The sequence below is a fragment of the Sardina pilchardus genome, chromosome 9 (assembly GCF_963854185.1).
Source record: "Sardina pilchardus chromosome 9, fSarPil1.1, whole genome shotgun sequence".
NCBI lineage: Eukaryota > Metazoa > Chordata > Actinopteri > Clupeiformes > Clupeidae > Sardina > Sardina pilchardus.
The window spans coordinates 4,753,727-4,768,391 of NC_085002.1; the positions used below are offsets into that span (position 1 = coordinate 4,753,727).

A 14,665-nucleotide genomic window follows, 5' to 3' on the forward strand; every position below is an offset into this window, starting at 1 on the left:
CGAGCACCCATGGGGACCCAGGTTCGAGTTCGACCTGTGGCCATGGTCCGATCCCACCCCATCTCTTTCATTCACTTCACAGTCCTGTCAAAAGGCAAATGCCCAAAAAATATACTTAAAAAAAACCCACGTGCTAGTAAGTGATGTTAGCAGCCTAGGCTTTTAGCTCACTAGCTAGCACACTCAACTCCCAAATGCGGTCAACACAACGCAACATGCACCACTATCCCTCTGTCTGACGCCTGTCCACCTGCACACACACACACACACACACACCTCTACGGTCAGCGCTCTCCTGGCTCTGACCCGAGCCCGGGCTCTGGCGCGGCTCTCCTGCCAGTGGGCGCTGGCGCTGGGGGCAGCCTGGCGCTGGGGGCTGTCCGAGGGGCTGGTGGCGCCGCTGGGCATCATCTCGCCGGCCCAGTCGTCCACCAGCCAGCGCAGCTGCTGCACGGCGGCGCCCGTGTTGTTGCTGTTGTTGGTCTGCGTCTGGGCCACGCCCACTATAGGCTGGTGCGGCGGAGGGGTGGCGCCCGCCGTCTGAGGCTGGTAGGAGGCCGCTGAGCTGGCGCCCGACCCTGTCAACACACACCTGGACTTCAGACGGCGCCTCGTCAGCGTCAACACACACCTGGACTTCAGACGGCGCCTCGTCAGCGTCACATTCCACTTAGGGAATATCATTGTGTTTTTTTTCTTTTATTTATTCTTGAAGATGAATGGACACTTGAGCACAATGCATCTCAATGCTTATTTATGAGTACTGTACATGACAATGAACTTTGAACTTTAGGGCATTTAACGATCCTAATATAATAACATACCGTAATTTCCCAACTATTAGCCGCAGCTTATACACTGATTTTGCTAAATTTCTTCAGCTATGAGATTAATACATGGGGACAGCTAATATGGTCATAGTATATTACTAGTCTATAGCATTTTTATCATGCTTTAGAAAACAAATTCTTGTTAATGTAATCTTATCAGTTATGAAACATCAGGAGGAAGAAAGGAGGAATAGTTACTACTACCACGTTCTTTGCCGAGGCACAGACGCTTCAAGGTTGACCCTGGAAGACAAGGAAAGTTTGATGAAGGCTTGTGCAAATTCACAACATACACACAAACACAAATGTTGCTTCACAAGCTTGTAGCAAAGTGTACCACAAAACCGATTAGGCACAATAAGCAATATTTCTCTACATAATATAACCACATGCAACTAAATGCAGTTACATCTGTTCTGTTATGGACTGATTATACTGTATTGTGTACAATTTGGCATGTATCACAAAAATACCAAAACATATCCACAAATATACAGCACTTCCGAACTAATAGGCGACATCAGCTCTAATGGAGGTGACTCTACTTCACACATGGAGCGTATGCATCTAGACAACCATGCGGTCAAGCTCAAACGGTGGACAGTGCTACAGAGGACACAGCTCGCCCACGCTGACAACATTGTAGTGCATCTGCAGCAGGCACACTGGACGTCACCAACCAAGAGCCATGCAACACTCATGCACATCGTACGTGTGTGTTTGCAGAGGAGAGACTCTGCAACACACAGAGAGAACTGAAAACAAACAAACAAACAAACAAACAAAACTAAACCAACAAAACCTGCCACAGGACGAAGAGAAAAGGAGGGAAGACAGTGAGGAGTGATGGGGAGACAGTGGCTTAGAGACAGAGAAGAAGAGGAGAGAGATCAAGGCGAGGCAGAGAAACCGAAACCGAGGTGAAAAGAAGGATCAACTAATCAAACCAAACCAAACAGAAGGATCACAACGGAAGTGAGAAATGGAGGAGACGAATAGATACAAACAGATGGACAGAGAAACAGGCCCACTGAGGAATCTAGCGCGGGGCTTGCTACTGCCTTTATAGGTGACCCTCTCAGGTGTTTGGGGATAGGTGGGCCAGCCTGCGGAGAGCAACACAAACAGGAAGGAGAGAGGAGAGAGAACACACAAGAGTTGCACCCTGAGTAGTGACTGACTGACCGACGGCAGGAGAGAGAAATCACAGCGGGCACTAGGAACCAAGGAGTCACAGGAAGTGGACTGAGCCACGGAAGAAAAAAAACAGGAAGTAGCCCCAAAGGCAAGAATGTCCCCATTCAATAGCATTCTCAGGTCGTCAAGAGGCACCACGTACAGGTGCCCGGTCGACATGAGTACCTCGACACTTTCTGCCTATCCACAGCAGCGCCGACGTTTTCAACTGACAAACATTCGATAAACAATGGATTTAAAGGACTGCGGTTGTTGCTCAAAGGCGCCAACATGAGAGCGGTGCACTCTACTGGACTTTTGAGCGTCTAGTACATTAAGAGTCCACTGTTTGGATACAGTAATTTCCCGCATATAAGCCGCATTGTGTATAAGCCGCAGGACAGTGTTTTATGCAAGTTAAAAGAAAGAAAACCATTTTAACGGCATATTAACTGCCCCCCTGTATTAAAGGGATAATCCGGAGTGAAATGCACTTTAGATCAATTTTTCGGACTATTGGGAGTACATACGTTGAGTTGACACCAAAATCATGTAATTCGGATGTATTTTGAGAAAGTTCGAGTTCACCGTTTTTAGCCAAAACTCGTTAGCCTGTAAGTGACCGGGGCAGGTCCTTTCGCCACTACAAAACGCTATTTTTATACCTCTTCTACTGTTCCAAACAACACTACACTTACGTGGTAGTGAGTAGAGGGTCCCTAAAGCCAAACCGAAGTATCCCCACGTCTTTATGTGGTCGGATAGAGAGTCCAGAATGAATTTAATCGAGTCAGTACCTTCCGGAAATGTCGCTGCGGCAGCTGCGCAATGCTTCAACAACACTTTACTAACATTTCCGGAAAGGTATGCATTGTTTATCGAGTGCTTGTCAATTAAAAAAATCGGCACTGGTGTGAGTGGACAGGTGGCAGAAAGTGTCTGTGCATTCATAATCATAAGTACCTCAGTGTGGTGTACTTTATTGAGCGGCATCGACAAATCAAACTGAATCGCAATCTACATGGTAGCGACGAAAGGAATGCGGGAGTAATAGGGAGTACAGATGGTACGGGTTGAGAATGCTCCTTTCTTTCCCGCACATCGGGACTCCCGAAGCATCGGGACTTTAATTAAAACTGCAACCGCAAGGGGGCAACATAACACCGCCTTAATAAAAGGAAGGTTCGGCTCATACCGGAAAACACGGAAAAACCCGAAGACACCGCGCTGGTGACAAGCGGAGAAAAGAGACATCACGCTCGGCATGTCAGATTGCAGTTTCAGAGTTTTCGAATGTTTTACCGCGTACCTCACAGCTGGCTCTCTCACTCGACGTAGCCTATAACTCAGTCAGTCCAGCAGAGATGCCAGAGCAACGTTTTGGTCAATGGAGAGGGAGAGAAATGCTCCGCATATCCGTCTCATTTAATCCGTCTCATTTAATCATTAAAATGAAGGTGATGACTGGCGAAATTATAATCAAACGACGTTTCAATAAACCATTGTTGAAATTAATGAAAATGGTTTTAGAAGCCTTCAATTCAACCTGAAAGACTCGATATAGGCAACCTTAGATTAATTCATTAATTCATTACGGTTACAAGACCGCATTTCCGTGAATAGGCTATTATTGTCAAGGCGAAGACGAAAGAGATGGACAAGATGGACATTTAGGCTACATTTATGTTAGGAATAGGCTACTTAGAAATGTGTAGGCCTATAGGCTATTTTAAAACGGAGGCATGTTCATTTTAACCGGCGACGCTGGGTAGCTTACCCAGCACTTTATCACAGATTTTGTCCCCACCACTTTTGACAACTGAAAATAAAACGTATTTAACAGAAATATCTTTAATAGGCCTACATGCCTATCATGTCACTTTACTTATAACCGTAGGCTACATGATTGGAGAAGATCGCGCATTTTGTAACATTATAACAATGGATGGTCAGATATGCGATAGGGCAGTGAGGGTGATTCATTGTAACCATCGACTATAGGCCTAGCTCCGCAAAAGAAGTTTCTAGCAACTTAGAATATATGGATCTCGTTATGCATGTTCATGTTGATTCAGAGATAGACATAGACTACCGTGGGCTACTGTGCGTCAATATAACAGCATTTTATCATGTGGTGAATTAATGACTAACGTCAGTTTAACATGTCAGAACTTTTGATCGGCGTTTCAAGTGCATGCCGCGAATAGGCTAAATGAACTCGACTGACTGAATCCTTTATATTTCTTGGCTAAGTGCGAAGAAATTGACACTCGAACTGTGGCGTAAATGGTTGAGGCATCTTAATCATACGTCAGCGACCGGGGTTCAAAACTTACTCTACGAACCTCCGGAACCCATTAAGACAAGAGGCATTATTTTATTAAAAAGTTTTGCGATTTTTTTATGATTGCGATGTCTGCTGAAAAGAAAAGTTAATATGTGAATTCGTGGTTCAGCGCGCACACACACACACACACACACACACACACACACACACACACACACACACACACACACACACACACACACACACATTTTTACATTTACATAATAGGGCTCGGGCACACGCCTTGCATTCTAGGAATATCGCCGCCATTTGGTAGCGCACTGAACGTAATATCCATTCATTCAGATGCACAAGACAAGAAGCAGAAATAGTAGCGATTTATTCTTTTCCTCTTGCGATCGTGGGTTGCACTGTTACACCCCACTACACAGCAACATACTACCAAGAAGGCAAAAACTAAGTAACAGGAACACACTAAAAGGCGGGAGTAAATCCATAGTAATCCATAGTAAACTAAGGAGTGAAGCTGCCAATGTGGCTGTGCCCGCGAAGTTTTGATGTCATGATCCCGAGCCCTAGTGTCAGGAAGTGTCTGTCGAGAGAGAGGGGGGAGGGAGGCAATCGTCCAATGCCGCATACAGGTAGGCTATAATGTCTAGTGAACTGGTTAGACAAGTGTGGGGGAGGGGGAATGATCGCACAAGACAATTGCTCTTCATGAAATGGGTAGTCTCACAGACGTTTGTCGATGTTTAAACGTAGCCTACTACATCACTTGCGAAATCGGACGTGGCACATAGAATTATTAGGCTACTGGATTTAATATAGCATAGACTTTGTTCATCCTATATTAGCCTATATTAAAATGTAATGTGCTGCGGGGAAGCATTGGGGAAGTCAGTTTAAGTTGTCCTGTAACAATTTGCCTCTTATTATAAGAGTATGCAGCCACTACGCACATAATAGTCTAGGTTACGGGCGGATGCGAGCAACCCCATGCAAAAGAAGGCCTTAAGTTAACGGACTGAAGGCCTGTTTACATGTCAAACATGCATTAAATCTAAGAAACGAAAAACACAAATATCATGTATTGTGTCGTAAACAGTTAATGACTTCGTGGCCACTATGCGCAACTGCATCGCGCAGTGAGCTGAAGGATAGGAGGACCGACACTTATTAACACAAAGCTTTGTAAAGCACTAACAACCACCCCTCAAAGTTCATTGTCCATAAGTCCAAACAATAAGTATAAAAATCCGACAATCCAAAACGATAACGAGATCTCCCAGAAACGAAAAACAAGTTTGTTGAGTAGCCTAGTCCTTCCAACAATCTCAGCTTTTGCGTTTGTTAGATAAAAGGCATTCTGTCCTGCTGTATTCCAATGAGAAAAAATCATCCACAAGGTAGGCTAAGGGTCACGGTAATGCAGCATGCAGGAATCTATATAGGCCTACGCACAAAACGAATGAATGGATTATATCGGCCAAAACGAATGAATGGGTTGGGAGAGTCGTCTGGCTGTGTCAGCAGACTGCAGTCGGTCTCGAGGGGTTAAATAGCGCACGTACTTGAATTTTAATCTGAAGAAGACCAAATCAAATCAAAAAAGAAGGATTTCAAGTGTGCGAACCTTTTTCCATTTTTTTTATGATTTAGCCTACTCTTGTTCTGCACCTTGACCGGGGATGTGCACAAACTTTTTTACTACACTTGGATTTTAAACCAACTCTTCTCTAGCCTATATCCTATAAAAGAAGGATTTCAAGTGTGCGAACCTTTTTCCATTTTTTTTATGATTTAGCCTACTCTTGTTCTGCACCTTGACCGGGGATGTGCACAAACTTTTTTACTACACTTGACTTTTAAACCAACTCTTCTCTAGCCTATATCCTATAGCCATACTTAAATAATCAGATGTTATGCTCATTTTTGTAGGCTACACCTCACCGGCAAGCACGCACGCAAATGCTGCTGTTGCACATCTACAATATTGGCCAGGCTATATAGAATAGGCTTTTAGGACTGTATTTTGCCTTCGTGCAACTTTAGTTGTGCTCAATCTAAATTATTGTCAGTAAGGATAGGTCATATTACCAAATGGCGAACCTCGAAAATTATTTAGGATATAGAGCCGTGTCCATTACGCATGCAGTTATTTTTTAGGCTATTGTTTTATTTGAGTGTTTTTGTCTACCATGGCAAACATAGTTGAAACGTTCGCTCTAAACTTAAGTATTTCCAATCGGCTTTCACAAAACCGATGAGGTCCAGATCTCAGTGGCCTCATAGCTGCCTACAGCCATGCATAGTAAGCCTAATGATAGCCTAATAGTTATGACATTAATAGCCTATTAATGACCTCATGTCGGAATGGCACGTTGTTTGAAAAAAAAAAGTTAAATAGGCCTAGACCTACCGCCGAGTGGGGATATGTCGGAATGAACAGCGGATACCAGCTGGGTTGTAAAACATTACTGTATTCGTTGATCTTATCGATGCAGTCCTTGCGGCCATTTCTCCCCATCGTAGGAAACTTTAGTGTTGACAACACAAAGGCCTTCACGTTGTGTGGCAGTGCTTGCTTGCCCTTCGATCCATCCCAGTTGGTGGTTTTGCACCTGTCCCTGAGTTATAGTCTATATGAGTAAGCGCTTATATGCTCTAACCGCATAATAAAAGAAGCACCTGCAGCAGTGCTTATGGCAAGGCTATTAACACCTGTCACTGAGCTATGGACAAGCAGTTATGCTCGAAAATTATCATAATAACAGACACACCTAATTGTATGTCTCTATGTTTAAACACATCAAATTAGGAAGCATTTCCGCCGCAACGTTTGCTTTCTTTTTCTGTCGGTCCGCGGTTGCTTGGTCAATTGCGCAGCAAATTATCAGATCACCGGACCTAATTTCACCCCATGTCTCGCGGACCAGCAGCAGTCTCCACGTTTCGCGGCCCATAGTTTGAGAAACGCTGCATTAAAGTGTCATTAGGTTGTAGGCTATATGTTTAGTGATTTCTTTGTGTGTTTTTCATTGTAGTGTGTGTGCATTGAGTAGTTCCTTAAAATACGGAACAAAGAGCGTCCCGTAGCCTATCTGTTCAATACGGAAGAAGACTAACTATTACTTATATATTTCTTATAACGAAACGCGAAGAAAAAATACGAGGACTGACCATCTCGTTTCTCCGCGTTTCCCCCAATACCATGGCGACAAAGAGAAATAAATATGATTTGACATTTAAGCTGATTGCTGACAAATTTGCCACACAATTCGGGAGAAGCAGCGGACAGGAGCGCCACCACAAGCAAGCACTTCTAGCCCAAATTAACATGGCAACGTTGCCTATGACTAAAGTGTCTAAGTAGGCTAGTCCTACTGATATTACATTTGATTGGTAGCATGTTTGTAGCGCGCCAGTTTACCCATCCCCTACATCAAAACAGCTTAGAATCAATCAAAGAATCAGCTGTGTCGGCGTTAGGCTGTAGGCGATTTTCTATAACCATTTTCATTCATTTCAACAATGGTTCATTGAAACGTTGTTTGAATAATTTCGCCAGTCATCACCTTCATTGTAATGATTAAATGAGATTAAGGAGTCGACTATTGACGGATATGCGGTCTTCATCATTTGGAAATGCGGGATGAAACTTTCTGCCACCTGGTGGTTGTTTGGGTACATTGCCTTAGGCTCGAAAAAAATCGGCTTGACGGCCTGCGGGATCTCTTCGGGAGTCCCGCGGGAGAAGGTGCATTCTCAACCCGTACCCACTGTAATATTTTTAAAAGATGTCAAATGTTTTTAATGTTAATTGCATAAACTGACATGTTTCACCACTAATATGTTTGTGTGCAAACTCAAATTTGAAACGACCGCATGCAAAAAACCTTACTTTTGATTACTGTTAGAGACTGCATTTGGTACATTCAGTACATACTGTATCTGTATTAAAACACCCTGATTCTAAATGTTTCAGTACAAATACGCACGTTTACACCCCTATTCAATACAACTCTTCTGTGTGTCTCCCCAAAAGATATGGTATTATTAGCCATGTGTGACACCTTAGCTGTTGATGTTACATCTGCTAAAGGCAGTAACTAAGAACCATAAACATTTTTACTTGGATACACTTGCAGCACACATTAGACAATGGGAAAATGAAAGTGTCAAAATTGTTAATAAGCAAATGTTACACAGAGCATGCATTTTACCATTCTGGTGAATATATCCATTTCAATGGTTAGGGTAATGTATGGGAGAATAAGATTGAATGTATGTAAACATGTTTGTGAATTTACCATTGATTGCAACTGAAGATGATACAGTATCTGAGCATAATCAGTGTCCACCTCATTCATGAAACCCTATTTCTGTCCGGTTTTTATCTTCCTTCCCTTCTGTTAACATAATAACTTAGTCGTCTCACCAGGCTAACTAGAATATTCGGTAACACTTTATAATAACTACACACAATTCATCATTTATTAAGCATTTGTTACCTATTAGTTAATGGTTTGTTCATCATTAGTAATTTATTGTTCATGTATAATTCATCATCAGTAAAGCATTTGTTCACAAAGTTATGAATGGTTTGTTCATAGTAAATAAAAACAATGTTTGTAAATACATGGTTTATACCTTATAAATAATGAAACAACCATTTATAAATTAAATCATTTCCCTATTAAGAACCAGTTACAAACTATTAGTAAATGTTTTGATCATCATTTGTAAAGTATTACTCCCATGTTAATTCTCATACTGTAATTCATGATTAACTCAGGAGTAACAAGTGGTTAGTTAATGATATTTGTGAGCTCATCCAAAGTGAGGACTGAATATGCCTTGCTACACATTTACAAATGAGTTATAAAGGTTACATTTGCATTTATTAATTTAGCAGACACTTTCATCCAAAGAGACACCATCAATGAAAGTAAAGAGTAAAGCCACAATGGTGGCACCTGGGGATTGAACCCCCAATTATTTGGCTTACAGCATGCTAGCCCAGTGCCTTATCCACTACACTACCTCTGGCCACTGCTATTGTAACTATAAATTCACAATTATAAAATAGACGCGCGTGTTTACTATGAACAAACATTTATAATTGTGTATACGCATGATTTACAGATGAGAGTTAAGGTAGGAATTATGCTTTAAAATTAAGAACACAGCATTTAATAACATGCTTAACAGTGTGTAGTAGACACTCTTGCATAGTTTTACTTCAGTATACAGTACGTCGGTCAATTACTTGTATACTATAACTCTCTAACTATTGTATCAATGTGCTGCTTAGTGCTACATCAAATGTAGTCATACGCATAACAGGAAAGTAGTTCTCTTAAAACAACTAAAACTAGATCCCATCTATTTCTACAGAGTAGAAGAGGTGGTGTAGTGGTTAAGGAGCAGGGCTATCATTCTATAGCCGGTTCAGTTGGAGGTTCGATTCCCAGCTCCTGCGGTTGTGTTTAATTTAATTGACGTGTATGTTGCTCTGGATAAAATTGTCAGCTTAATGAATGAATGTGAATGTAGTATTTACAACTCATTTGCAAATGTGTAGCAAGGCATAAAAAGTCCTCACTTTAGATGAGGTCACAAAATATCATTAACTAACCACTTGTAACTCCTGAGTTAATCATGAATTACAGTATTAGGAAGTGGTTTATAAAACATGTATTCACATCCTTACTAATCATTAGTGCATACAGTATGTAACAACTGTTAAATAATGATATAGTACTTCATTAACAAAATGTTATTGCATGATCTATTAAGTGTTAGCAACAATTTATAAATATCTTAGAAATAGGCTTATTCACTATGAACAAACCAATAATAACTTTGTGCACAAATGCTTAACTGATGATAAATTATGCATGAACAATGAATTACTAATGATGAACAAACCATTAACTAATAGTTAACAAATGCTTAATAGATGATGAATTGTGTGTAGTTATTATAAAGTGTTACCGAATATTCTTCAACTTATATTTATTTAGAAATGTTGACAATTCTGCACTCAATGTGAATATTCTATAGAAAAAAATAAGTTTACTATGACATGGCTTAGGAAGCGTCAGGCATTGTCTAGTAGCCTATCACATCGCTGTCTAAAATCAATACAATGAAGCTAAGCCACAAATATGAAAACAGATTTCTGAACACTCAAGTGTCATGGCGATGCCCACTGTTGGCTCACAGATATCATGGCTAGTTTAACTAACCACACATCTAAACCATACATCTAAATCTGTTGATATGTATTCACTAGCTTACTACCACTCTTACAATCACCTACCTATATTCAATGGCATTCTTGTGAATGCAGTTTCTGAACACAAGAGCATCGTGAAACTGAATGTAGCAGAGAACTAAAACTGCATATCTCTCCGATTAGGATACTACAATCCTGGAACAAGCCCACTGTACAACAGCTCCTCACAGAATAGACCATATCATGGTAATACGTACATAATATCATGGAACAGCAAGAATCTGCTTCAAATGTAGTGCCATGTTATGTGTCCATGTAATGAACACACTAAGCTTGAGGCTGTGTGTTGGTAGACAGAGTGTAACTGTAGGACTGTGGCATGCTGGGAGATGCAGATGAGAGTGGGGCGGTTGGGGGCACACGAGTGTGTGTGTGTGTGTGTGTGTGTGTGTGTGTGTGTGTGTGTGTGTGTTGAGGGCAGGGGGATGGACAGACGCACCTTGACCTGGCCCGCCGGGCATTGCCGGAGCCTCCCCCTGGAGGCTGGAGTAGATGTTGTCGGAGGACAGGGAGCCTTTGAGCGAGCAGGGCTGCTGGGTTTGGACCGGTTCTGAGCCGGAGCCCGGCATGGTCCCAACCGGACCTCTACTGTCATACAGGAGCGGACCTCTCGCTGGAGAGCCGTTCAAACTAGGAGCGTGGTCACCTTCAGAGAGTACCACAACAAGACACAAGGGCACCAGCAGAGGTCATTCAGAACTCAGAATTCAGAACTCAGAATTCCCCATACAGCAAGCTCTAAATAACACAGCTCTTAACACCATATCAGTATGGAACTAGTTCATTATAAGTCCTAAATGCCACAACTAATACTCTAAACACCATATCAGTACGGAACAAGTTCATAATAAGATAAGATAAGATAAGATCTGTTTTAATGACATCAATGATCGTTGTAATAACCCTCTACTAAGACAACATGAAATATATTAATAACAACAAATACCAGTTACTTCCTTACTCATGTGACATTTGTGCTAATAGGTGGATTCAACTTGATAAGACTGCATAACGTGGTTATTTCTGAGATTCTGATCCGTTTTCAACCGTGACGTACAGTATGCACAACTCCGGGTTGAAAACGTCTCAGAAATAACCACGTTATGCAGTCGTCTTAAGATGGCTGTAGACAGCTGCATCAAGTGGAATCCCACTGATAACATACCTGTAACCGTACCCTTAACCGTAACCGTAACCGTAACCGTAACCGTAACCGTAATATCAACTGAGTCCAGTCCCACTCACTGCTCTTGGTGACCTCTGAGGCTTTGCTGGGGTCACTGGTTTTGGCGACGCCGCGCAGCTGCTGCACCAGAGGGCTGAGGAGCTTGCCTGCCTTGAGCTTGTGCTTGCTGGCGCGCCGGCGCCGGCCACCAGAGGGCAGTGTGGAGCTGAGGCCCAGGGTGGGGGGCAGCGGCTTGCCCAGGCGTCGGTACAGCAGCTCGATCTCCCCGCGCTGGTTGGCCTGCAGCTCTGAGATCTCCTTCATGTGCCTGCGCACAAAACAAAACCACAGGGGTGAGACTAGACGAGGACTGGAGAAAATGCACACATAGGGTGCCTCTCATTTGGGCTTTTATACGTCCTCCCTCGCTCCTCGGGCCTTGATCCTCACTGATCTACATAAAGAATGATGGGGCGATAGTCTATCTAGTGTTAGTTATAGATCAGTGGGAACGCCCCTCGAGGATCGAGCATCGAGGATAGAGGAGGCATGTTGAGAAGCACCTATACAGTCATTTCCTGTGTATTAGCCGCATTGTGCGTTAGCCGCAGGAGAATGTTTGTTGCTAGTGAAAAGAAACAAAACGATATTAATACCATATAAACGGCCCGTGTGTATAGCTAAAGATATTTTTGCAAAATCAATGTATAAACCGCGGCTAATAGTTGGGAAAGTACGGTAAAATTAGATTCATTATTCCCCTCCCAAGGACACAGACTGATATGCTTCTGCTCCCAGGTGAGTGCTACACATTGGTGGTGGTTAGTGAGGTTTTGAAAAACAAAAAATTGGCTTCTATAAAGACATGCAAACTTACTACATACTACTGTACATATGAAGAGTTTGATTCCAAAATGCTATATGCGTTTTTAAAAACATTAAAAAAGTAATGTTATTTAATTGTGTATTCCAAGAAATATCTATCAAATTGCAGTTGTGTTGTGCAGTTGTGTTGTTTTGATTGAGAAAAGATAATTCAAATAACAATATCCAAAAACATTTCTACTGAAATTACTTGGAAAACAAATTGTAAAAAATATATATATGTTTATGAAAATTCATTAAAATGGTGGATATAGCGTTTCGGATCCAAACTCATATATACTCAAACATTCATATATATACAGTAGACCAACATATAGCAGAGACAGGCCTGCTAGCATACAGCACAAGTATATTTTTTGGGCCTTTTTGCCTTTATTGTTATAGGAAAGTGAAGAGTAGACAGGAAATAGGTGGGAGAGAGAGATGGGGTGGGATTGGGACATGACCACATAACAGGTCGGATTCAAACCTGAGTCCCCGTGGGCACTCAGACCCGCATATGGTACAAGCACTGTAGCCCACAGCGTCCCCCAGCATACACACTCCTGATTCCTGGTCACTTACTTCTCCCGTAGCCGCTGCAGCTCCTTCTTGATGTCCGAGTCCTCCATCTCCGAGTCGTTGTCGCTGCTGAAGTAGGACGACTGGTGGACGGGACTGCAGGGCACTCCGCTGGCCGCCCGGCTGGGCGAATCAGAGCTCTGCACGCTGCTGCTGCGGCCCGAGCGCCGCAGGAAGGCCACCGCCCTCTTCATGAGGTCACTTCCCCGCCGCTCGGCGCGTCCGTGGCGACCGGGCGTGGTCGGGGCCAGGCGGGCGGGGCTGCTCTCCGCGCCCGAGTCGGAGGACATGAAGCGCGTCACGTCCACGGGCACGGCCGTCATGGCGCGGGGCAGCGAGCCGCGCTTGGCGATGAGGGCGGGCGGGGGCGGGGCCTCCAGGCAGAAGTCGGGCGGCGCCGAGTAGCGGGACGAGGCGGACGAGGCCGAGTGGCTGCCGTGCTTGCGGCGCGTGGCGGCGCCGTTGTCCGCGCTGACCACCGAGAAGCGGCCCACGGTCAGGACGCCGCCGGACGGCGAGCAGGGCGACTCCTCCACGCCAACGCCGCCGATGCCAACGCCACACACGCCGGCCCCCGCGCCACTGCTCCAGCTGCGCTGCTTACGCTCACACAGCGCGCCCGGGGGAACGCCCATCATCTGCAGCACACACACACACACACACAAACACAGGTCACAGGTCACATTCACAGGTCACATTCACAGGTCACACACACACAGGTCACATTCACAGGTCACATTCACAGGTCACAGACACACACACACACACACACACACACACACACACACACAGGTCACACACACACACAGGTCACACACACATACTCTCCACCATACAAACACACACACACACACACACACACACACACACACACACACACACACACACACAGGTCACAGGTCACATTCACAGGTCACACACACACACACACACACACAGGACACATTCACAGGTCACACACACATACTCACCACCACACACACACACACACACACACAGGTCACACACACATACTCACCACACACACACACACACACACACACACACACACACACACACACACACATACACACACACACATACTCATCACACACACACACACACACACACAAATACTCACACACACAGGTCACAGACACATACTCACCACCATACACATACACACACACACACAGGTCACACACACATACTCACCAAACACACACACACACACACACACACACACATACACACACACACACACACACACACTCACCACCATACACACATGGTACCTTATATCGGCTTCTGGAACCAGAGCAAGAGGTGGAGTGGGGCATCCCAGGTCTTCTGGCAACTACAGACAGAGAGAGTTATCAGTTAATGACTCTGGGATGATTTGGGGTTGAGAATGCATCTCGTTCACAGTGTTGTCAGTGGCCACTCATACAGTAAATAATACTCATCGCCATACACATACA

The 14,665-nt window shown here is 43.8% G+C and overlaps 1 protein-coding gene across 1 annotated transcript in view; it reads right to left on the reverse strand.

The window, feature by feature from the left end:
- Positions 1-14,665, reverse strand: part of wnk2 (WNK lysine deficient protein kinase 2) — a 50,223-nt gene that overhangs the window by 2,897 nt on the left and 32,661 nt on the right. The window contains exons 22-28 of the mRNA XM_062545373.1: positions 14,480-14,541; positions 13,209-13,843; positions 11,840-12,087; positions 11,034-11,240; positions 1,838-1,936; positions 1,032-1,073; positions 277-578 (exon numbers count right to left, since the gene is read on the reverse strand). Coding sequence (XP_062401357.1) covers positions 277-578; positions 1,032-1,073; positions 1,838-1,936; positions 11,034-11,240; positions 11,840-12,087; positions 13,209-13,843; positions 14,480-14,541 — 1,595 coding nt within the window. The remainder of the gene's footprint in view (positions 1-276; positions 579-1,031; positions 1,074-1,837; positions 1,937-11,033; positions 11,241-11,839; positions 12,088-13,208; positions 13,844-14,479; positions 14,542-14,665) is intronic.